The 25,068-nt window shown below is 37.6% G+C and overlaps 1 protein-coding gene across 1 annotated transcript in view; it reads right to left on the reverse strand.

Annotated features, from left to right (window-relative positions):
• Positions 1-25,068, reverse strand: part of LOC122805622 (thioredoxin domain-containing protein 6-like) — a 563,041-nt gene that overhangs the window by 124,458 nt on the left and 413,515 nt on the right. Inside the window, exon 15 of the mRNA XM_044075878.1 lies at positions 3,633-3,777. Within this exon, the coding sequence (XP_043931813.1) occupies positions 3,633-3,777 (145 nt within the window). The remainder of the gene's footprint in view (positions 1-3,632; positions 3,778-25,068) is intronic.

Consider the following 25,068-nt stretch of genomic DNA (forward strand, 5'->3'; position numbering starts at 1 on the left):
CCCATACCTCACTGCTGACCTACTCCCTAGCAAATTTCTTAAACTGGCAGCAGATACCATTTCTTATCCCATGTCTGCACTAATCAATTGTTCTGTTTCTGAGCAATACATACCCAAGCTTTGAAAAATATCTCATATTATTCTGTTACACAAAAGCGGCTCCTCAAAAGACTTCTCAAACTACAGACCAATTGCTATTCTCCCTCCACTAGCAAAAATTCTTGAAAAATGCATTCACAAACAACTCCTTGACTATCTACTCAACAATAATCATATCTCTAATTCCCCAACATGGCTTCAGACCCAAGCACAGCACCATTACTGCACTAATTAACTTTACCAATACTGGAAACCATCTCAAAAATAAGGGCCTACTCATCTCTTTCATTTTCCTTGACATGTCTAAAGCATTCAACACAGTATCCCACCAAAAACTACTCTGTGAACTAGCATCTTATAACCTAACCCAACTATCATAGTTTCACAGCTACCTATCTAACCATTGGCAAGCAGTCAAGTGAAAAAACAAACTCTCACCTCTCCTACCCATCTCAGTCGGTGTCCCACAAGGGTCAGTCCTAGGGTCCCTGCTTTTTATCATATTCACTAACAAACTCAGCAACACCACTCAACTATCCTCCATTGTACAATATGCAGATGACTTCTCCCTCTTTTGTTCAGCCCCAACCCTTCCCAAACTCCTAGATAAAATCTAACAATCTCTCATTGACATTGAAAACTATTTCTTGACCATCAACTAATACTCAACCCAAATAAAACCAAACTAATGGTCTTCTCAAATACCTGTCCAAAATACAACCTTCCCCCTTTCATCATCTACTCTTCCAACAAAACTAAAATCAAATCTGTAAAATAAATTAAACTTCTAAGGGTCACAATTGATAACTATCTTAAATTTGATAAATACATAGCACTATCCATCAAAAAGGTTCCCACCAAACTCATCTCACTTTACAGAGCCAAACCATACCTTACTAACAACACCAGGCCATCCTATCCACAGCTAGAACTCATCTACTCTCTTCCCTTCTATATGCCTATCACATTTTTACTAACCTTAGAAAATCAGAAAACAAACTAGAGGCCTGTTACAACAAAATAGACAAACTTGCTATGAACCAACCTCATAGGTCACACCACTGCACTGCTCTACAGCAACTCAATTGGATTGAACTACCAAACCTACTATCCCTGAACCAACTATGTTCCATTCTATCATTTGCCAGCCTGAAAACTGCCCTGCACTGAAAGACCTAGTTCAGGCATATACTAGATGTAGAACTGAGCCCTAAGATCATCTGACAAACATCTCCTAAAATCACCAAAGCCAGCAACACCTATGGAGACTCCCAATTCTCCAACAAAGTATCTAAAACTGGAACTCAATCCCACAGCTCATATTAAACACCACAAATACTTCCAAATTTTAGCTACTCCTCAAAGAACACCTCACCAATCCCTGGCTATGCTCCTGCACATCTCCCAGATAACCATACTGTACATCCTTTTTGTATCCAATATCTACACTCTGCTAACCTACACTACCCACTCTTATACCCATCTTTAAATTTCCTTTCTCAATAAGGCATCTTATTGCCTACTTCCTTCTTCTTAAACCCCAAATACTAACCTATCCCAACTGCTGTGATGTTGTCTAATAATCATGTTGTCATTACAAACAGTATTGTAAAAAAATTTACTTTTAATTTGATTGGTGTGTATGTTTTTTATTCTTTTTTTCTTGCTATGTTAACGATTCAGACAATAGCCTGTACATCTGACATATGTATTTACCTCTTATTTTATGTTAACTTTTCAAACTATTACTTTTACGTTTGACTCATGTATTTACCTCTTAACAATTACTGTATAATAGAGCTTTTCTCCTTGGGCCTCTGCTGAAAATGTGCTCCTGACCCAGCTGGACAATTCCTGGTAAACAAATGTAAAATAAAATAATATAAAAATAAAAAATGAAGCTCAGAACAACATGTAACCAGTAAGGAAGGATTGTAGTTTACCTCAAATGTCCCTACAAACTAGAACTGGAGCAAGCAGTAAGCTGTGAGTAAGAAAAAAGATACTTAATTAAGAAAAAGAAAGCAACAGATACCTGTTGGATTAGACTGACAGCCATTAGGCTGTCAGTGGTTGAACATACAGAAGTAGCAAAGGCACTATTGCATGCATGAAAAAGAATAAATAATAGAAGACACCCTGCAGCATGCATGGTAAGCAATGCATAATAAGGGGGAATGTTACTTTAGAAATGAAAGGTTGCTAGAAGCCAGACTGACAATATGAATGATCCAAATGACTGCAAACTGGGCGCCATAACTGACTCTCCAGCTGCCACAGGCATCCTCCAAAAGGGTCTCATAGAGACAGATAACTGGTGCCAGAGCCATGGCTTTAAACTAAATGCCAAAAAGTGTATAGTTATATCCTTTGGCAAAAGCAAAGTGCCCATAAATTACCAGATAGGAACTAATCCATTAAGTGCAGAAGAAGTAATTAGGAACCTGGGGACCCAAGTTGATAGTAACCTCTCCTTTGACAGCCACATTGCCAAAGTGGTTAGGAAGACCATCTATACAGCCCACCTTATCATGAAAGGATTCACATCTAGATCAAGGGAGGTCATTGTGCCCCTTTACTCATCCCTCATCAGGCCCATAATTGAGTACAATGCCCCATTTGGGATGTACCTTACCCGACATTTGCAGCAACTAGAAAGACCCCAAAAGTACCTCACTAAGAGGATCAAGGGACTCAAACAGATGCCATATGCTGCTCGGCTAAAGAAACTCCAGCTCTACTCAGTTGCATACCGCCTACTCAGAGGCGATCTATGCCTGACGTACAAAGCCATGTCCAACCCTGAATTAATGGACATGCTCCACCTCAGAAAATCCATATCCCTTAGAGCTATGCGATCAAGTGACTTGAACCTCAGCACAAAAATAAATAGGACATGCTGAAGGGACAGATTCATAACCCAGAGGCTCCCTTCACTTTGGAATAGAATCCCAGTCCATGTTAGGCAGAGCCCCTCACTGACTCTCTTCAAGAAAAATCTTGACGAGTAGATGGGAGATCGTAGGTTTACCCCAGGGATCACGTCTGTGTCACTACTAGACAGAGGCACAGTAAACACCTTAAAAAGGGCACAGTAAACTCATTCCAAGGGGGTGGCAAAAGCCAAACACACTCTGGCTAGGCTTGTAAATGCCCTAGGGCAGATAGCCTAGTATGAACCTATGAACCAAATGGAATAATTAGACCCCTCATGTACGCATGCGCGTGCACGCACACACACACACACACACACACACACACACACACACACACACACACACACACACACACACACTGACAATTTATCTTTCTTTACACTTACGTCTGTTTGCAGTACACATGAAAGTAATGAAAACAGTAATACACAAGATTTATTGTAATGCTAGGATCTAGAACTAGTATCCTTGACCAGGAAGATTAGCAAGGTTTCCGCTTTCACACTAATAAACTCTACTGCATGCATGATGAAGTTTGTATTGGGCTGGCTTACTTTCACATTCTTTGGGAAGAAATGGATCAAGATATTAACTTACTGGCACATGTAGTCAACCAGACTATCAAAAAATGGTTTCCCTCTATGCTCTTTATAAAACTCCTTAGCCATCTCTCTGTCAAGGCAAGTCTCCTTCAGCTGTGATACAGAAAACCCAGCACCATGGATGCTTGACATAATATCAGCTGCATAAAAACAAAAAAGATCATTAGGATGGCATAACCAGACAAGCATGTGAGCTCATATGCACTTACATGTAAGCATGCATACAAATAACACTAAATCAGTCAACTAACATGTGAATGCTCCACATACACACACATACAAATACATACAAACTTACTTAGCTTTCTCCAGATGACCATTTGCTGACCATGACATATTGGATTATTGCAACATTTATTGCTGTTTATCTATTCCCCATTTCAGAACCTTCATGGTAGATCCTCAGCATCTCTAGAATGCAGAGCTAGACTTTCATGAAATGCTTATGATGACTGACCTCATCTTGCCCATTTCACATCATGCCAGTGTTTGGTACTACAGCAACTATGATCAAAATGGCAGTGTAACAAATAGCTGTTGTAGAACTGAATGACATGACAGAAGGCACATCGTAGCATTATCCTCTCTAAAGGTGGCAGTTTAAAAATTTAGAAGCAACTACTTCACCAGAATCATCCCTGGCTACCTAGTTTAGCAGCAGATCAGTACTGTTCCTAGGGGACGTTACACAGGATAGGTACAAGAAATGACACTCAGTGTACCAAACTTTCGCTTAACTTCTGAAAGGACACACTGGGGTAGAAATCACCATTTTGAAAAAGGAGAAAAAAGTTATGATCCAGTTACAGAAAATCACACTTCTCAGTCTCACTGGAGAACTAAGCCATGGGTGTAGAAATGAGACTCTGACAGCTTAGTCACTCATTCAGAAACTGTTGTGCAGAGTCCTTTCTGTCAGATCTTCATCCACACACAGATACTGAAGGGGACATGTGAATTTTTGGGCTTAGTGAAGACATAAGGCAGTGAAACCTGGGATGTCTTTTGTGTGATGCTATAGCAGTATGGGTCCCAGAGTTAGAAATACATGCCATTTATCTCCATATTTGCAGAATGGCAGTTGTGTCTACTTTCTTAAAATTAAATCAGATATGATTAAGGTGGGTAGGACTCTTCTAGGGGAATGTCTTGACAACCTTCCTATTCATGATTTTCATAGACACAATATAAAGCTGCAGACGAGTTTGGAAAACAACCGTGTTGGGGATGTAAGGATTACACCTCTGTTGCTAGCAGATAATATTTTCATTTTTACTTTAAATTAATGTTTTCTACAGCATGAAGCAGCTGGAATTAAAAGAAAAAACATGTCAATATTAGAAGTCAAGGTTCTCACTCTGGTGGGGAGAGGAAAACTGGGATCCCATATGAAGAATTTTTAGTATCCTGAGACCTTGTCTATGAGTGAGGGCAAAGAGGATCAGGAAACTGACCAGTAGGTGGATATAGCTATTTCAATACTGCATTCATTATACTGAACTCTAGTGGTGAAGTGAGTGATGAGTCTTAAGATAAGAATGAGTTTCCCAGTCAGTGTTCCCATCCTCAGATATGGTCAGAAGCCCAAACGGATAAGAATATGGAAGCAAATTCTGGAAATGAAGCTTCTCTGCAGGACTGTTGGGCTCACTCTGCATAACAGAATCAGTAGCTTGGAAATCTGGAAGGATCTTAGAGCAGAGCTGCTGCTTCTCAGGGCTGAGAATTGTTCACTAATATGATTTAGGTACCTAAAGTGGTATTTTCTTTAGAAGGTGTATTAGGCACATCTCACTGTCCAGAAGAGTGTGGGTAGATTTTTGAGAGGCTGAGGAATGCGCAAGTATCATGCAGGATGGGATAGGAACAGTTCTTTGGGATAAGGACATCTGCTTCACCATGTTCATCCTGCTACAATTGTAATTGTCACCAGGAAAAACATTTTAGTTGAATGGGTGGATGGATGAATGAATGGATGATCACTAAATGCTTCCATTATTTAAGTAACAACACACAGGCTACACAATTTCAGACTTTACAAAGTGGCACATTCAGGATGACCACTCCAAGAATTTAAATGAAATAGTTCTGCATTTCCACATCACTATTTAGAGGATCAGAGCCACTAAATGAGGCAGATTTAGAATACTAGTTACTCAGATCAATGATTCTGTGTTGGCTAAGCAGACAAAGCCTATAGTAATGCATGCTTAGCGGCCTTATTATACATAGCACTTAATACTAATGAATTTATTATATGATCTGATTACTAATGAATTTATTATATGACCTGTTATTTAACTGTGTAATTCAAGAACTATTTTAATACCTAATGGAAAGGACAGTAGTCATGAAATGCCAATAACTGCTGTTGCTCATTGTAATGGTATCTGACTGATATTTTAAAGGACGTTCTTGATACCATGATCACAAATAATGCTAATCAAACTGATGTGTCCCCCATAAAAAGATATCAAGTCTTGGTTTGGAACTCAAAATATTTTATTAAGAACAGATCCAGTATTTTTACGATGTCACCTAGGAGAGATCCCAGGTTTCTTATCTACTCTGATGAATCGTTTCCTTATAATTTCAATTTCTATGAAGTACATTGCTCTGATGAAATCAGTGTTCCAGAAAACTCTAAATGAGTCCTTACCAGAGCATTATACAAAAGGAATAACAATACTTATGCTTTGAAAAGAATATACTTAATATGAGACCATCAATACTTTTTGCACATTCTTTGAGGGTGTGCGCCTTAAAGGCATAGAAGATGCTGGCCTCTTTTCAGTAGTTTGGTCATCTGAATAAAGTTATTCAGTGGCTATAATTCTTTATGCATTTTAGATTCCAACAATTAGAGTCAGTTTCTGATCCTGATGAATTTAATAAGTTTGTAGGCTCACAGATAGTTACTAGGTATGTGGTCTAGGAGGCCATTGCGATCCCTAGTCTAATTTCCCAATTACCCCAGAGCACTGTCTAATTAAGTGACTTGCTCAAAGTCACATACTGGTCAAATATAGGCTGAAGGAATCAAGCCCTGTACCCTGGAGACCAGGAAACAACTCAGTTCACAGCCTTAATCCACTGTGCTAACTGACAGACTAAAATTTTATACAAACACAAGGAGGTCATAGAGAATCCACATACATTGTGATAGGAAAGCCAGACTAAATTCCCGACTTTTGGTAAGGCACGTACCTTGAGCACTGAGCTACCATGTAGTCCAAATCTGGTCTTCTCTAAAGGCCATGGAAGGACATTAACCTACAATCTTCTCATCTGAAGTCAGATAATTTTTCACTACACCAAATGGACAGCCCCAATGTGTCAAGAGAAGATCCGCTGTTCTCCAGAACCCTGGGATTTCAAAGATACTAGTTATATTCAAGGGACTTTAAGGAGTTTCTAAAAAGAAGACATCAGAAGTTAACGTATTCACCTCAAGAGAGATGTATTTGCAGTGCACTCTCTCACAAATACCAGCAACAGTACTGTGTGGCAATCATACCTTTCAACCTCTTACAGCAAGAAATATGGACAAAGCCACAAATAATGGAGGAGAAAGGCCCAAAAATAGGGACACTTTTTAAATGTTGCACTTACAAACTAAGAAAGTAGATAGAATTACAGGTTTTGCATTACCATGATTTTTCTGAAGGATATGAAGTCTGAAACTCAAATGTATGTCATTTTCTGACTTCAGCCCTCAATGATTTGCCAGTGATTTTCCAGAAAAAACACAATTTTATGAGAAACAGAACAAAAATATGAGGCAAAAATGTGGACAGTTGAGAGGTATGGTGACAATATTTTTAAATGTTATTGTTCTGAAGAACAGTGGAAGTTAAAGGTAGTAGTTACACTCAACATACTTTACTAGCTTTCTAATGAAGAAAGAATTATATTTATAGATTATCCCCTGAGACATACTAAAGATAGTTTTATGGACAATATTTTGTAATGGCTCCCTATCAGATGTGCAAGTCCTGATCCGAAGAATCCTGACGCTTCACAAAATAAGTATAATTCAAAACTACAGACAGTGAATTCTGAAACTTACTGTTAGCTTTAAAGCATTTTTTGTAGGGGAACTTCATCATCCCTTGTGCCCTCTAAAGCTGTATTGCCCACCCCTGCTACCTATATGTATTAATGGTAATGGTCTGATATTCTGAAATTCAGTAGTGCAAGTCCTGGAACAGCGAGACTGAATGACTGAAAATGAAAAATGTTGTATACCATGTCCAAGATTGCAATTTCTCGGAATATTTACTTTTCTCTTAAGTGTGGCAGTCTCAGAGTTGGCATATATACATTTGGGTAATGGTCTCCCACATCATGGGGAGCAGGGTGGCTTGCTCCTTTGCAAAAACAACTGTAAAGGAGAACAGTTCTGTTCAACATTCACTGTTCTCCTGTATTTTCTGACTTTTTTCATTATTCCAGGACTTGCATCTATGAGTCCCAGAACTGCAATAAGGAGCCATACTGACTCCAGAAATTGTGTACCTTGGAGTAGAAGCAATACTCACAGATACTGCATCCTCAGATTTAGTATATATATATTCCACTACATTCACATCTCTAGTTGCACCACAGTTTCCCAACCCTCCAAATTTCAACAGGCAAATATCATTTAACAATTACAATACCTCACAGAGATACAGATACAGAGACACACACCTACGAGAATATTTCTGTCATCCCTCAGCTATGCAGCAGCAAGTGAGTTAGAAAAATATCTTTCTAGTTAAATGAAAGATAGCACTTGTAGTTACTGAGTCAAAAATACCCTTGAGATGTGCAGCAAAATTTTAATCTTATATACAGTAATACCCTCTTCAGCAATATTATAACCCAGTACTTCCTGTGGCAATATAGCCCTCTTCTTCTGGTACTGGAGGTTACCCATTCTTCAAGAAATTCAATTCAGCCCTGTTGCCTAGCCAGACAAGAGAAATGATTCTGACCTCTGCAGCCAGTCGTGATTTTGTGGGCTTGTTTTACATTTATACATGTTGCACACATTGCAGGTAAGGGTTTTTGACAAAAGACTGACATTTAGGCTATATATAGCCCTGAAACAAACTTACCCCAACTGTATATAGCCCTGTAACTTACTCCAGTTGTATCTACTTCGTGTCACACTGTTGCTGTTTATTCTCCAGTAATGTACTCAAGCCAAATGTATTTGCTTTATGTTATGCGCGTGTTATTGTAGCTATTGTATGTCTTCCGTTTCTTTATTACTTGTGAAGCTTTTCTCCCCAGGCCTCCACTGAAAATGGGCTCTTTGGCCAAGAGGACTATCCCGGTAAACAAATGCAAATTTAGAGTGAAGAATTCTGGCATGCCAGAAACAAGGAAGTTAATGTTAAATGCCTGGCTTTCAAAAAAAAATATTAAAATGTGTATAGAATTTCATACAAAACATACACAGTGTTAAATTGTTTATACCCTCAAGCCCCACTACAAATATATTTTCACTTTGCTCTATCAACTTGCATTTAAACCTCTGCAGCATTTAGAAGAAGAAATGTTAACAAAATGGCACTTCTGCCAGGAAATAGAAATGCAAATCTTTTATTTAACTTCAGCTAGTGTTTTCATATTAACAACACTAAATACCTTTTCAGACTGAAGTAAAATTCTCAAACCACAACATAAGCAGCCACTGGTGTACAGGGCTAAAATCATCATTACTACCCAGGCAACTCAAATTCAGTTAGCATCTTAGGCACTTGACAGCTGGCAGAGAGAACAGTTGTGCACGGCAGCAGGACAGTTTAACCCCAGGGGTCTATATTAAATAAGCGAACGCTTATTCATCGACCCTAGTTCAGCGAATGCTGAAAATGCCGAGCACTCGGAACAGTGATTTTTTTCTCAGGGAAAAAAATCGCTGTTCCACAAAAAAAAAAAAAAAAAACTTAAAATAGTATTTAATGTGGGGGGGCTTCACCCCCCACACCCCCCCTACTTAAATATACCAACTACGAGATCGCATCACAAGAGCACTGAATCTATCTACCAGGATGTTGGCAATATCAGTAGGTTCAGTATATTTTGTGCTATTTTGCACTAGTTCAGTGCATATCTGAGTTGCCACTTAGATTCTTAACATAGCTAAAGAAGGCTTTGTGGTTATCTTTTGAATACTTGGCTATTTTTCTTTCGAAGTTAGCCTTGGATGATTTCATGAGGGGCCTTAGTTTCTTACTGATACTGATCAGGGATGTCTTTCCTTCTTGGGATTTGCTTTTTTCCTGAACTAGTTTCCTCCTTCTATTGTATAGCCTGTTTACGGCAGGGGTCCACCAAACTGGTTTCCTTCTCTTAGAGGAGTGAGTCTTGGTTATGCTAGGGATGGCACGATCCATGCATCCTTGTAGGTGCTTATAGAGTGCATTTGTAAAAGTTTCTGTATCTTGGACATCATTATCCTTTAGCGTGGGGGCTGTGAAACTTATCACCTCTGTCTTAAGTAAGGTGAAGTTTGCTTTAGAAAAGTTTTTTACTGTGGTTTCCTTAGTTGGGGGTGGTGGTGGGGTGTGGACATCCAGAGTGATTTATGGTCTGATCTAACCAGTGATGGGTTGACCTCCGGTGTGGAACACCTGTCGGTCATGTTGGTGATGACCAGGTCCAATATGTTTTCACCTCTGGTAGGGGAGTTTACCAGCTGATCCAGTGCGTTTGAGTTGATGAATTCCAGGAAGCGCTGGGCCTGGGAGTTTGTACTCAAGTAGTTTTCCCAGTGAATGATAGGGTAATTGAAATCGCCCAATATCAGGGTGTTCGGTAGGACCTTCATGTTTTCTAGTGTCTCCAGAAAAGTGAAGTGGTGGTCCTGGGTCATGGAGGGTGATCTGTAGCAGGCCACAATTTGCATTGCAGATTTGCCCGATGTTAGTTGCACATGGATGATCTCAAAGGTATCATGCTGCGCCACTAACCTGAAGGTGTAGGTATCCTTGATGAATATGGATACACCTCTTCCTTTTGTGTTTCGGTCCATGTTCTGTGGCCGAAACGTGTGGTATGAGTTGTAGCCTGGTAGTACTGGGATGCTCTCTGGAAACTTGAACCAGGTTTCAGTTACTGCACAGATGTCGATGTTTGTATCAGTTACATAACTAAGTACGATTATAAATTCTTTTTTATAAGACCTGTTGATCCTACTACTTTTGGAGCTGTCTGGGTATCTTTCCTCCACATTGCCCTCATTTCTGCTTGCAAATCCTGGTATTTTATGGGTTTATGTCTATCTGTATGTAAGACACTGTAGTCACTGGGTGTAGCAATTTCAATGATCAATGCTACTTTTGTCTTCTTTTCATGGACTACTATATCTGGTTTTCTCGCATCTATCTTTTGAACTGTTGGTAATGGGTGATCCCATGTGATATACACTTCATCATGTTCTATAATGCTTTGTGGCTCATGTTTCCAGTGTTTTTCCGCCACTTCAGTACCATAATATTTCCACAACCCCCAATGCTACAGTCTTGCCACATTGTTATGCCTTTTAGTATACAGTCCTTCTGCTGTTAGTATATCACAACCAGCAACAAGATGTGCGACAGTTTCCAATTGTGTTTTACAAAACCAATATTTGTTTGTTTCTCCCACATGTTCAATAGACTTTGTAAACCAATGTGTACTTAGTCCACTATCTTGAGCCGCCAATATTAACCTTTCGTCTTTTGGTTTAAATTCATCTCTCCATTACCATTCCTACATTCGATCTTGACCAACATGAGGTTGTTCCAAAGGTTTTCTATACTTGAAACTACATTTATGCACTTTCCACATTTCTTCCCCTCTCATCTGAACCCTCACCTTATATTCTTTCTTTTGTTTTTTGGCACATTCAGTTGCTGTCTGATATTTATCTACTTCTTTTTTGATTTTCATTCCAACTTGACACCAATATGCTTCTGCTAAACTAAGCAGGGTTGTCATCTTGGACTTATTTTCCTCATATTTCAAAACTTTCACTCCATTTGGATCTTGTGAAGTCAGCAGATACAGTGGATTTAAAACGTATACACACCCCTGTTAAAATGCCAGGTTTTTGTGATATAAAGAAATAAGACCACAATAAATCATTTCAAAACTTTTCTCACCTTTAATGTGAGCTATAACCTCTACAGTTCAATTGAAAAACAAACAAATCTGTTAGGGGAAAAAATATAAAAAATAAAAAAATGTACAATATGCTGGTTGCATAAGTGTGCACACCCTTAAACTAATACTTAGTTGTGTGTGCACACCTTTAAACTAATACGTTGCTGAAGCACCTTTTGATTTAATTACAACATTCAGTCTTCTTGGGTAGGAGTCTATCAGCATGGCACATCCTGACTTGACAATATTTGCCCACTCTTCTTTGCAAAAGTGCTACAAATCTGTCAGATTGCAAGGGAATCTCTTGTGCACAGCCCTCTTCAGATCAACCCACTGATTTTCTATTGGATTTAGGTCTGGGCCATAGCCGGCCTTAGGCATAGGCCAACTAGGCGGTCGCCTAGGGGGCCGCTCTAGTAGGGGTGCTTTTACAGTATTTATTTGGTGTAAGTAGACCAGGATGGGAGCAATGGGTGGTGTGGTGGGGGGCTCCATGGAACCTTTTTGCCTAGGGCACCAGTTGACCTAAGGCCGCTCCTGGGTTCTGGCTGGGCCATTCCAAAAATTAATTTTCTTCTGGTGAAGCCATTCTTTTGTTGATTTGGATGTATACTTGGGGTCATTGTCATGTTGAAAGGTGAAATTCCTCTTCATCTTCAGCTTTCTAGCAGATGCCTGAAGGTTTTGGGCCAAAAGTGACTGGTATTTGGAACTGTTCATAATTCCCTCCACCTTGACTAAAGCCCCAGTTCCAGCTGAAGAAAAGCAACCCCAAAGCATGATACTGCCACCACCATGCTTCATCATGGGGATGATGCTCTTTTGGTGATGCAAAGTGTTGTTTTTGCTCCAAATGTACCTTTTGGAATTGTGGCCAAAAAGTTCAATCTTGGTCTCATCAGACTATAACACATTTTCCCACATGCTTTTGGGAGACAATGTATTGTTTTGCAAATTTTAGCTGGGCCTGGATGTTTTTCTGTGTAAGAAAAGGCTTCTGTCTTGCAACCCCCTATCCATAGTCCAGACATATGGAGAATATGGGAGATTGTTGTCAGATGTAGTACACAACCAGTACTTGCCAGAAATTCCTGCAACTCCTTCAGTGTTGCTGTAGGTCTCTTGGCAGCCTCCTCTTGTCTTTTCATAACTTTTGGAGGAATGTCCAGCTCTTTGCAATGTCACTGTTGTCCCATATTTTCTCCACTTTTTGATGACTGTCTTCATTGTATTCCATGGTATATCCAATGTTGTAGAAAATTTTTTGCACCCTTCTCCTGACTGATACCTTTCAACAATGAGATCCCTTTGATGTTCTGTAAGCTCTCTACGAACCATGGCTTTTGCTGTAGCAGGCAACTGAGTAAATGTCAAGAAAATCCTACTAGGACAGCTGAACTTTATTTGGGGTTAATCAGAGTCTCTTTAATTGATGGCAGGTGTGTACCCAAGAAGACTGAATGCTGTAATTACATCAAAAGGTACTTCAACAAAGTATTAGTTTAAGGGTGTGCACACACAACAAAGTATTAGTTTAAGGGTGTGCACACTTATGCAACCAGCGTATTGTATGTTTTTTTATTTTTTTATATTTTTTCCTTTAACAGATTTGTTTTTCGATTGAATTGTATAGGTTATAGGTCACATTAAAGGTGGGAAAAGTTTTGAAATGATTTATTGTGGTCTCATTTTATTATATGACAAAAACAGGGGTGTGTAAACTTTTATATCCAGTGTATGTATGCAGATCTATACATATAATCAGTTTCGAGGAGACCCGTACCACCTTCAGAACAGGGAATATGTAATCCTGGAATGCACTGATTTTTATAAATCATTTGATGAGCATGAAGCATCCTTCTTATTTTCCTGTCTAATCTATCCAACACCTGTTGGAGCCAGTCAGTCACTCTAAAACTGTAAGTTAAGACAGGAAGAGCAAATTGGTTTATAGCTTGGACCATATTCATAGATGTCAGTGCTGTTTTCAGTATTAATTTAAGTCTTCTAAAATATTCCTTGCTAAGTTTTATTCACATTTGTTCATGTTTTAATGTTGATCCTTCATCAATTCCCAAATATATATACACACTCCCTCTTACTCAAAATTATTTTTATGTCACATTCCTGTCCCAAATGGATGTTTTTTTGGTGCTGCAGCTTTCCTGCTTTAAAGGTTGCTTTTGCACATTTATCAAGACCAAATGATATTCTTATATCATCTGAAAATGTTTTGACAACTTGCAGTTGTGCTTTCAGTTCCTTTTCTGATGAACTTGTTGTGTCTTTTGGCTTTTCCCGGTTAGGGGTCGCCACAGCGGAACTCCGGTCCACTAATGATTGGCAGTAGATTTTTACGTGCCAAGTTGCCAGCCCTAATGCACAACCTTCAATGAAGGTACGCCCATTCACGCATGTCTCCACACAGAAGACGCTCTAGCTGAGAATTGAACAGGACAACGTCTTACTGTGGGGTGACAACGCTACTGCAGCACCACTACCGCAGTCCTCCTTTTCTGATGAACTATACAGTTTTAAATCATCTACAAAAAGAAGATATGTCTTTACACTTTGTTCTTTTCTAGGGGCCAAATTGTAGCCATAACCTAATCTGTTAAGTACACAACTTGATGAATTGGGGTCAAGACAAAACAGCAGCCATGACAGAGAGTCACCCTAGAATATCTTCCTTTGAAATTTTATCCCTGGAATAATAATTTGTCCTTTATCATGGCTTAACTGTAAATTGGTTTGCCACTGTTTCTTGGTCACTATAATATAATCAGTCATGGGAAGGGTGTATTTTATACATTTGTAAGCACTCTTTTATCCATGAATGTGGGATCTGTCTAATGCTTTCTGTAGTTTGTCCATGTCACACTTAAATTCTTCTCCTTTTTACAGTTCTCCATTATCCTTTCTTTCATATGAGAATGTTGAAAAACCAATCTGACCACTGCAGAAGGGTACCAAAAATGTATTAAAATACAGTAAAAACCACACAAAGATGAACGCATTTGTCTCATACCAGAGACTTCATCAGATGATAAATAACATCAAATCCAGTCTTTTTATACCTAAAGCTAATTTCCTGTCTATCAATTAATCATTTACACCTTTTTATTAATCAATGTGTTAACCACCAGACTCACTTAAAAACTGAAATACCACTTAATAACATGCTAAAAACTTTTAAACAATAGCGATCTTTCCTTTTAAAACATGTTTAACTGACACATGTTCATTCAAACCAGGAGGTAAAGTAGCATTTAATCTAGGTTGCCAAATTAATTCCTTTTTTAAGAGTTAACTTCCAGTCACCACCCCGGGATTCTTTTTAACCACGTCAAGAATTCCAAACTGGTATCCTGTGTAGTTAACACAGTGGGTAGAATGTTTATATAAAGCATCGGTCTCCTTTTTATTTTAATATCGTGGAGGTGTTCATAAATTCTTCTCTTTAAAGCTCTCTCTGTTTTTCCTATATAGAAAGCTGAACACCCTCCACATTTTGCTAAATAAACCAATTTATTTGTACTGCAGTTCCCATTGATGAAGTGTACCTTGGTACCCAATCCAATTTCTAAAATTACATAATCAAACTTTATAATAAATGGGGACTGTTTACACATTCCACAAGGAATTGTTCCCTTTCTTACTTTAATTATCGGACCCGTCCCCCTTTCCATTATTTGTTTGAAATTCCTACCAGCCATACAATTCCTTATTCACTTTCAAAACACTCAAGTTATTTTTAAGAATGTGACAAATAGACTTCGTATATTGATTGTATTCTGTGACAAATGCCCTTTTGAACCCTCCTTCTCTTTCAGTTCTGTTGACCTCTCCTAACCCTATACCTAGCAATTTAATGTATTTGGTACCCCATCCCTGGTGTACATCTTCTATGATGTCAATGACCAACTTGTCTGGGTATGCTCTGTTAAGGAACATCACCTTTAACTTGCCCAATTCTGTCTTTAGATCTTCTCATTGAGATGTCATTCTGGGAATACAAATGGCTTGTCCCTTTACCAATTTCCTTTTTCTGGAAATGGGGATGGCAACTAGAGTAATGCAAATACTCATTACAACATGTGTCCTTCCTGTAAATGTTGGACTTGAAATCTCCCTTGATATGGGAAACAGTAACATCCAAATAGTAGCTACTGTCCCTCCCTCAATTATAAGTAAACTTGAAATAATCAGAACAATCTTTCAGATAATATGCATCTAGGCCTGGGGTTTTCCACTCAGGAGCTTTTCTTAACTTTGTTTCACTCTATCTGTCCATTACTTCATCCCATTTCATATCATGTACATTTAAATTTCTTATTCATTCTTTTACTTCTTCTATCCATTTAGCATCTTTATTATGTTCCACAGGATCTTTGTAGACATTTCTCCAAAATATATCTATTTCTTCTTTTTTTGGTGGTGTTTCAATTCCTTTTGCCTTGTTTCCCATTTCTCTATAAAACTTTTTTGAGTCATGAATAAATTGCTTATTTTGTACTTTTCCTTTATATTTATCTGCATATCTTCTAAGTTTTTCTGCCTGTGCTATTTTTAGTTTATTATTTGTGATAGTGCATGATAGATCCTGATCTGTTTTAATACTACACATTGCTTTTATCACGTCTATCTTTCTGAGTATTTTTGTTGATCTGTTCCCTCTACTATACTCTTCTAACAGTGGCAGTTCTTGTCTTAATTGCTTTATAGTTTTCTCTTTTTAATACTTCCATGATGGTATTCAATTTATCCCCTTCCATTCCTTTACTACTCTGTGTTTTTGTGGCAAGACTATCTGTTATTAATTTAGGTGCATGCTAATATATCCTGTTTACTTCTGTTATATTGCATGAATCTCAATGTACAGTCCTAATTACTGTGTTCATTTATTTTATCACACTTCTAACTTTTTGGGTTTTATTGACTTTCTGTAGTCTGTTTCTTTCATTGGTCTTAATATGTCTGTCCATGTCTATTACATCAAGCAACTCTTCTCTTAGATCATTTTGTTCTAAACTGAGGGAACATTCTTTGTTCTCCATTTCCTGTGGGCATTCTATGGAAAGTTCCAGAGCATCTTCCTGTGCTACATTCTCTTCAGTTTCATCCTGTGTCATCCATTGCTCTTTCATATGGGAACTCACTGGCCTAACTCTCCATAACATTGACTGCATCAGAGTTGCCACAGTTTCCCATTCTTCCCCTTGCTGTGCAACTCCAACTGAATATTTGTACTGGCTTTCTATGGAAGGCTCAAAAGTATCTTCATATGGCACCTGATCAGATGTTTCTCACTCCACTTGTTTCTCCTTAATTTGGGGATCAATTGGTCTATCCTGCTGTGGTGTTTTCTAAGTTAGATTTTCTATACTAAATCATTCACTTCACAGGTACTCTACAACCTCAGTTTCTACTTCTCTATTACTAATCTTCTTTTCTACTTTTCTGTTTTCTTTTTTTTTTTGTATTGTACAACTTTCCCATGTCCCTTTTTTTTATACCTTTCAGAAATCTCTAGATTTTGTTCTTTATATTTTTGCACTTCATCAAATGCTTCTCTTTCCAAACAGATCAAGGTTTCTTGGTCTATATTATGTTTTTCAGAAATTTCTTGTACACACATTTTTATTTGAAGCTTTTGACAGTTTTTCTTGTGGAAATATTTTTCTTGCCTCTAATTTTCTCTTAATCATTTTGTATATCTTCTGTCTGGAAATTATGGGCTTCTTGCATAATAGTAACATTACATAATTTCTTTCTTATCCTCAATAGTCCACTCTATTGTCTTTAGCCTTTCAGTTTCATAATTTCTTTCTTATCCTGAATAGTCCACTCTATTGTCTTTAGCCTATCAGTTTTTGTGATTTTTGTGGACTGCTACGTCCTTCTACAATGGGGGGACCATCCTCCCCTGGGAATGGCCTAGCCCCATTGTAAGAATGTTTCTGTGTCTTAAGGAGTCTACACTGTCATTTTTCTCACCCTGGCACCAGTCTGCCTACAAGGATTGGGAACATTTTTATCCTGGGTCTTTTGCACCCAGCTATCTATTTTTTTATTTACTAACATACTTCTGTTCATGATATATATACTATATAAAATACAGGCTATATATCAGTGTCATCTTTGTCAGATTTTGTGAAAAACAGGGTCTGCCTCATGAAGGTACTCCCCAAGACTTGAGGATGAATTTGGTTCTAGCAATACTACTCTCCTTTGCTTGCTGACTTATCATCTCTCCATCAGCTTAGGTTGTTTGTAGCTCAGGTGGATGTAAAATATCCCACATCACCTATTGAAAGGAGTAGGGATTATTTAATATATATAAAACAGTATTTACACATTTACATGTTTTACATATTTACAACAGAAAAAATATATACTTATTCATCTTTATATATCCTACAAAATGCAAAAACTCAAGAATATTCAGTCCTCTTTAGTGACCACCACTCTTATCTCCATAACCATAGCTGAATGTTGCATAATATTATTGCTAATACCAATTTTTTCCATTACATGAGATTTTATTCAATTTTTCATTCCATATGAGTCATAGTACATAAAAATAAATCCCTATCTATTTTTCTAACATACTGTTTGCTCTTATGTTTATAATATCCATATAAAATCATATTTATATCTGTTTAATTTATATCATTAATATAATAAAGAAAACTTTTTTACACATTTTTTCTATAATCTCACGATTTTTTTATGTCAAAAACATTTGATCAGTAGATTCTTCATCTCTGCAATATAAACCTCTTCTTTCAGCTTTTTTTAATAATGCATATTTCCTTTTACTGATAATTTATTTATTACCAGTCTCCATAAAAATATCTTGACATTCTAAACATTTGTGATTATCAAAGGAAAGACTACTGTCCACCTGTGTCCCAACATTTTTTTCTTATTTGTATAGCCTTTACTATTTCATCAGACAAATTTCCCAAGGAATCACAAACTAGTATTGTACCTACTTTAATCAATTTACCTACTTTAATCAATTCCCAGTTTTTGTACTTAATGCAAAATACCTTAGCTACTACTAATTTCTCACTATCTTCTTGTACCCAACATATTCTTTTATATAAATTCAAAGAGATGGAATAAACAACTGGATTCAATAAACCTAATCCTCCTTCATTTTCACTAACATACAAAATTCCTTTTTTAACTGTGTTTAACCTAGAATCCCAAACAAAAGAAAAGATAATCTGTACAATTTCCTTGTCGAATACTTTGGTATCATATACCCTCTGCATATATATATATATATATATATATATATATATATATATATATATATATATATATATATGCAATCATCCTAGTAATAATGAATTTATCAAATTAACTTTCTTTTTATAAAGTAGGGTATAAGTTCTACATACGAGATATGTTTCTTTTATGTCTTTTATCAAATTCTCTAATTTCTCCAATTGTAATTTCAGAATCTATATATCTAATTTCTCCAATTGTAATTTCAGAAACTATAGAGTACCAAATATAATTTCTAATAATGATATTTCAGTCATTGAAAAGGGAATACATGCTATATTAACTATGTCACCCAAACATTTACTTTTTCTTTATTTAATAACAGGCCAATATCAGACAAGCAATTATCAAGATGAAGGATAGTCTTTTTATACAAAATGTATTCTTAGTTATAAGAAAAATATCATCTGCATAGGTTAAAATAACTGGAAGTATTGCATCATCTTCCAGCACATACACTGTGTCTTTAATTTCTAATATCACTTCAGTTACATATTTATAACTAAAGCAAATTGGATGACCCTGACTAATGCCACATTTTATTGTGACTTCCCTACTTAACCACCCATTTACTGTAATTCTTAGTCTATTAAATATATATGATGAATGACAAACTTTCATAATTTTACTACTTATACCATGTTATTCTATTACTTTCCATAATACTCTTTGTGCTATTGAATCAAATGACTTAGTGATATCTCCTACCAAGAGCTGAACTTCTCTCCTATAAATAACATCTACAATCTGTCTCACAATCATTAATAAGTCCTGACATTCTTTACCTTTTATTCCATATATATTATTTTCCATTACCTCTCCCAACCTATTATCCATTCTCTTCTGTATTATTTTCATAGATATTTTATAATCTGTGTTATTTTATATAATTGGTCTCCATATATCTTTCTTATCATTCTTAAAAAAAAATAATACTTTTCTGCATAATTCTTCATAAATGAAACCATTATTTAAGCATTTATTCAAATCACGTGCAAAACAGGTCTTTTGCCAATCTGTCAAATGCTGTAAGTCTCATACCCTATACCATCCAGACCAGAAACTGACTATTTAGGTGTCTAAGTATTTTAGCCAATTCAAGTCTGGTAATATCTTTTTTAAAATCTTCCCAAGCTTGTATGGAAAACTTTTTAACATTCCATTGTCTCTTGATCCCTTTATTCTTGCCCTTAAACATGTCTTCCAAATACTGTACAACAATATCCATTATTTAACTATGAGTTTTGACTATATTTATTTATTTTTATGTCTTTCATTTCCCTCATTACAATACTTTCTTCCTTGAATAAAATACCCAAGGGAAGCCAAGAATAAATGGATGACCAGGTAGGCTGCCTTAATAAAGGTACGATGGGATGTCGGTGAAGAAGCTGGGATACTGGTAAAGCCTTGAGAAAGGCTGTGCGTACCCGAGCGCTTGTGGTTGAAGGCTGAGTAAAGCCTTTAGAAAGGCTTCGTATACAGGTCATAGTTTCGGCCTGTCAGGTCGCCTAGAACCCTAGTGTGACAGCTAGAAATCAAAGATGAAACACACAGAAAAAACAGGCAAAACAATGTAAATGTGGCTCAGCTAAGGAGTTCTGCTCGCCGTGGTGGCAAAAAACCAACGTAGTCGAAGTTCAGATTCTAGAAGGTTCCTACCTATGAACCTATGATAAAAAATGATATATAGAAAATATGGGTCCACTTTGTGGTTGCCCTTAGAATCGGTGGTGATTTTGTTTGGAGGACCTTATAAGGGATCTCAGCATCTTACTGAGACTGACCAGGGAGCTCCTCCACTCATGGGATTTTACTCTCTTTTGCAAGAGTTTCTTCCTTCTGTTGTAGAGTTTGTTTATGGCAGGGAACCCCAGATTGGCTTCCTTTTTTTGAAAGATAGCATCTTAGTTCTGTTTGGGATAGCATGATCCATGCACTCATCGTGTAAGTGCTTATAGAGTGCATTTGTGTAGGATTCAGCAGTCGTAACTCTATTGTCCATCTACATGGGTGTCATGAAGTTCACCACTTCTGGCTTAAGAAGCATGAAGTTGGCTTTGGAGAAATTTTTTACCATGGTTTCCTTAATGGTGGGTGGGGGCAGGATGCAGATATCTAGGGTGATTAGCTTATGGTCGGATCTGACCAATGAGGAGTTGACTTCAGGTGTGGAACACCAGTCACCCATGTTGGTAATGACTAGGTCTACGATATTGTTGCCCCTGGTGGGGGTGAGGATAAGTTGATCCACGGCATTGGAATTTATGAATTCCAGAAAGCTTTGAGCGAAGGTGTTGGTACATGAGTAGTTTTTCCAGTTAATGATGGGGTAGTTGAAATCACTCATTATTAGGGTGTTTGGTTGAACCCTAATATTTTACAGTATGTCAAGAAATGATGAGTGGGAATCCCTTTTTTGAAGAGGTGGGACGGCAGAAGGGGACACAAATGATGCCGTTCCATCTACAAGAGCTGTTGCCCATCAAGGAGAGGTCGAGGAACCGAGGACAAAGAGGCAAAGCTCCCGACAGGCAGTATGCCTTGGGGATACAACAGAGGCTCACATGGAGCAAGACTTTGGTTTTGAATATTTCAGGCATACGCTTGACTGAAGCGCAGATGTCTGTTTTGAGAAAGGGGTTATCATTCATTCTGACACAGAAGGCTGACTTAGCAGATATTTTACAAGAACTGAGACTGTTTGCAAGGGCTTTGACTCCAAAAACAATTTTTTAAAACTACTGACAGTGCTACTTTAATGTTTACTAAACCTAGTACCTTTGTGCCGAAAATGCATCATGTTGCTGATACGTTTGTCTGGGTTTATGATCATGAAATCAGAAAAATTTTTGATGAAGGGACTGTATGTAATTATTACAATTTGAGCAAAGCTGAAAGTAATGCGTTCTATTAATTGAAGTGTTTACAATCAATTGAGATAAGACCTGCTGACAAAGGTGGAGGGGTGGAGGGTACTTATCAGAGAATAACTCGTATGCAAGTTAAGGGAATAGCAGATAGGGTTTCCGTTATGATTTTTGACCTCTTGATTGGAGGGATGATATCAGAAGAATTGTTTAAGTACTTTACTGTTGAGACAACATTATATCCCATTATTTACGGGCTGCCTAAAGTACATAAGAACATGAGAATCCCCCCCCATGAGACCCATTATTTATAGTAAAGGCTGGGCGACTGTTGCCCTTGTCTATTTACGTGGAAAAGTGTTTACATGCAGTGCTAGAGACATGTAATAGTCTGTTGAAGGATATCATGAAACTAAGAGTATTATGGGTCAATATTCTTTTGTGACAATGGATATTGTTTCATTGTTTATGGTTATTCCTAATATGTGGGGGATCAAAAGCATTAGAAGCTTACTGAACTCCAAATATTTCTATACTAATGATAAAGTCAACCTGATATGTCTATTATTGGAAATCACCCTAGAGAATAATGTATTTGGTTTCAGGGATGATTTTTACCTACAGAAGATTGTCATGGCTATGGGCACTCCTTGTGCCAGTAGCTACGCCAGTCTTGCGTTGGTTGAATGGGAGTGTAACTCATTTTTGGAAAAGGATGAGTTTAAGAAGAATTTTATCTGGTACACCCGGTTCGTGGATGATATGTTTTTTCTGTTGGGGGGGGGTACGGAAGAGGAATTAGATTTATTCATTGAATATCTACATGGCACCACCCCTTTTTTGAAATTTACCAGTAAAGTATCGTCAGACGAAATAGATTTCCTAAATGTTAAACTGAAAAAATCTGAGATCCTGGGAATCCAAACAAGCATTTATAGGAAACCCACTAGAAGGAATGCTTTATTGCATAGGGGCAGTATGCATTATTGGTGACAATGTGGTGAAAGGACAAATACTCAGATTAATGAGATTGCATAATGATGAATCACAGCTTGGGTTAGCATTGGATAACCTAGGAAGGGATTTTTTAGAGAGAGGGTATCCTAAGAATATGCTTGACAAATATGTATTAGAGCTGAGTAAGGAAAGAACATGTAGAGGTAGAGCTTATTTCTCTGAGAGAACAAATGATAGGTTGCATGTGAGTAATAGGAGTAATAATAAACTTAGGTTACCGCTTACATATAGTAGTGACATCTGTGTTTTTTGTGATGTCTTTAAATAAAATTGGAACATCTTGAAAACTATAGGAGACTTGGATGGCCTCCTGGATGACACACCTAAAGTTGACTTTAAGAACAAGAAGTCCCTAAAACACCAATTATGCTATGGGACAAGGAATGGTGGATTGAATAGTATCTCACAGAGAAAGGGTACTTATGCTTGCAGGAACTGTTTGGCCTGCAGGCATGTACATTCCTGTATGACTTATATCCATCCAGATTTACATTTTGAATTACAGGCCAAACACTATGCTGATTGTAGAACTAAAAACAGTGTTTTTTTGCTTTTTGCACATTATGTAATGCCTACCATGTAGGAAAAACAAATCGTATGCTCAAAGAACACATACAGGAGCACTATAGGGACATCTCTAATAGTAAGGAGACAAGTGCTTTATTTAAACATATACAGGGTAGAGGTGACTCACATTTTTTAAAGTTTTTAGTATTAGAGACTTTGCAGCAAGGAGTGAGGGGTGGTGACATTAAAAATTGCATGGAGGTTGCAGAGCAGAGGTGGATCCTTAGATTAAATGCACATATATTGCCTGGCATTAATGAAGCAGTTTCCTTGAAACCCTTTCTTAAAGCCAGGACTTTGAGACATTAGCATAGTTTTCTATGTATTTTATCATGTATTTCATAGTGTATGTCTATTTTTAGACTCTTTTAGTTTTTGGTAGATAAGATATTTAATTAGATATTTAATTGTATAAGTGATTAATTGGTGATGAATTGAAGCATGTGCTTTAAAGCAAGTGCACTTTTGAATGTGTTTTAGTCTGATGAACTGTCAGTGTGATCGTGAAAGCGCTTACTTCTTTGGAGTTTTTTATCATTAAAGTGGATTTTATCCAGCCATGGTGATTTGGCTCAGCTTCTTTCCTCTCACTAGGGTCATACCTGCCTGGGCTACAAGATTGGAGAGTTTTTCCATGTCTTTTTTCATGTAGTCCAGAGAGGTACATCTCAAGTCATTCATACCAACATTGACAATGACAGAGTCATATTTGTACTTGTTGTGGAGTGACCTGAGTGCATGGGTAATGTGGCGAATCCTGGCAACTGACAGGCAGCTGACAGTAAACTTCTCCTTGTTTAGCCTAGTGAGTGGGCCATCAGTGTGCATGACTACAGAGTTACCTATGACTAGTGTGTTGGGTACGTTGTTTTGCCTTATGGGCTGTGGTTTATTGGCACACTGAGTCTGTGGGCTATGTGTCATTTGGGCTGTGTTGCGGGGGTGGAGGTTGCTTGCATTTCTGCTTTGGAGGTCTCTGTTGCTTGAGCAGATAAGTATTGAGAGCCTCTGCGAATGTTTTTGTGTTTCTATGTGTGGATTTTGGTGGTGTAGGTTTAGTTGGACTATGTGATGAGTGCGGTGTGGTGCAAGTATTTACCTTCTCCTCTTGATTGTCAAGTTCAGCCTTGGTTGGAGAGAGCTTTACCTCCAGTTTGGCTAGATAAGTGCATCTCTCACAGGTTGTGGTGTTGGGTGGTAGGAGGAGAGGGTTGTCTATGTACATGAGGCAATTGCTACATTGCCCCAAGATGCCCAGATTCATCAGATAGACAGGAGAGAACAATGGGAGCCGACCCTTGGACATACCTGAATAAAAAACTACTTTCCTCTAGACAAGTGAGGAAAGTGAGTATAAGAGCTGTTTTTCTCTAAGCAAGTGAAGAAAGTACAAAAACTGTTTTCCTCTAGGTAAAGAGGAAGGCTGAGTGTTGTAGTAATTTGTAGCTTATTTAGTGCTAACAACAAGTTCTGAACAAGTGCTGAGGACAATTAAGCAAATTCAAGTGCTAAAACTAAAAATTTGTACCTGAATCATGT

This window comes from Protopterus annectens, chromosome 6.part1 (genome assembly GCF_019279795.1).
Source record: "Protopterus annectens isolate FY-2018-M chromosome 6.part1, PAN1.0, whole genome shotgun sequence".
Taxonomy (NCBI): domain Eukaryota; kingdom Metazoa; phylum Chordata; order Ceratodontiformes; family Protopteridae; genus Protopterus; species Protopterus annectens.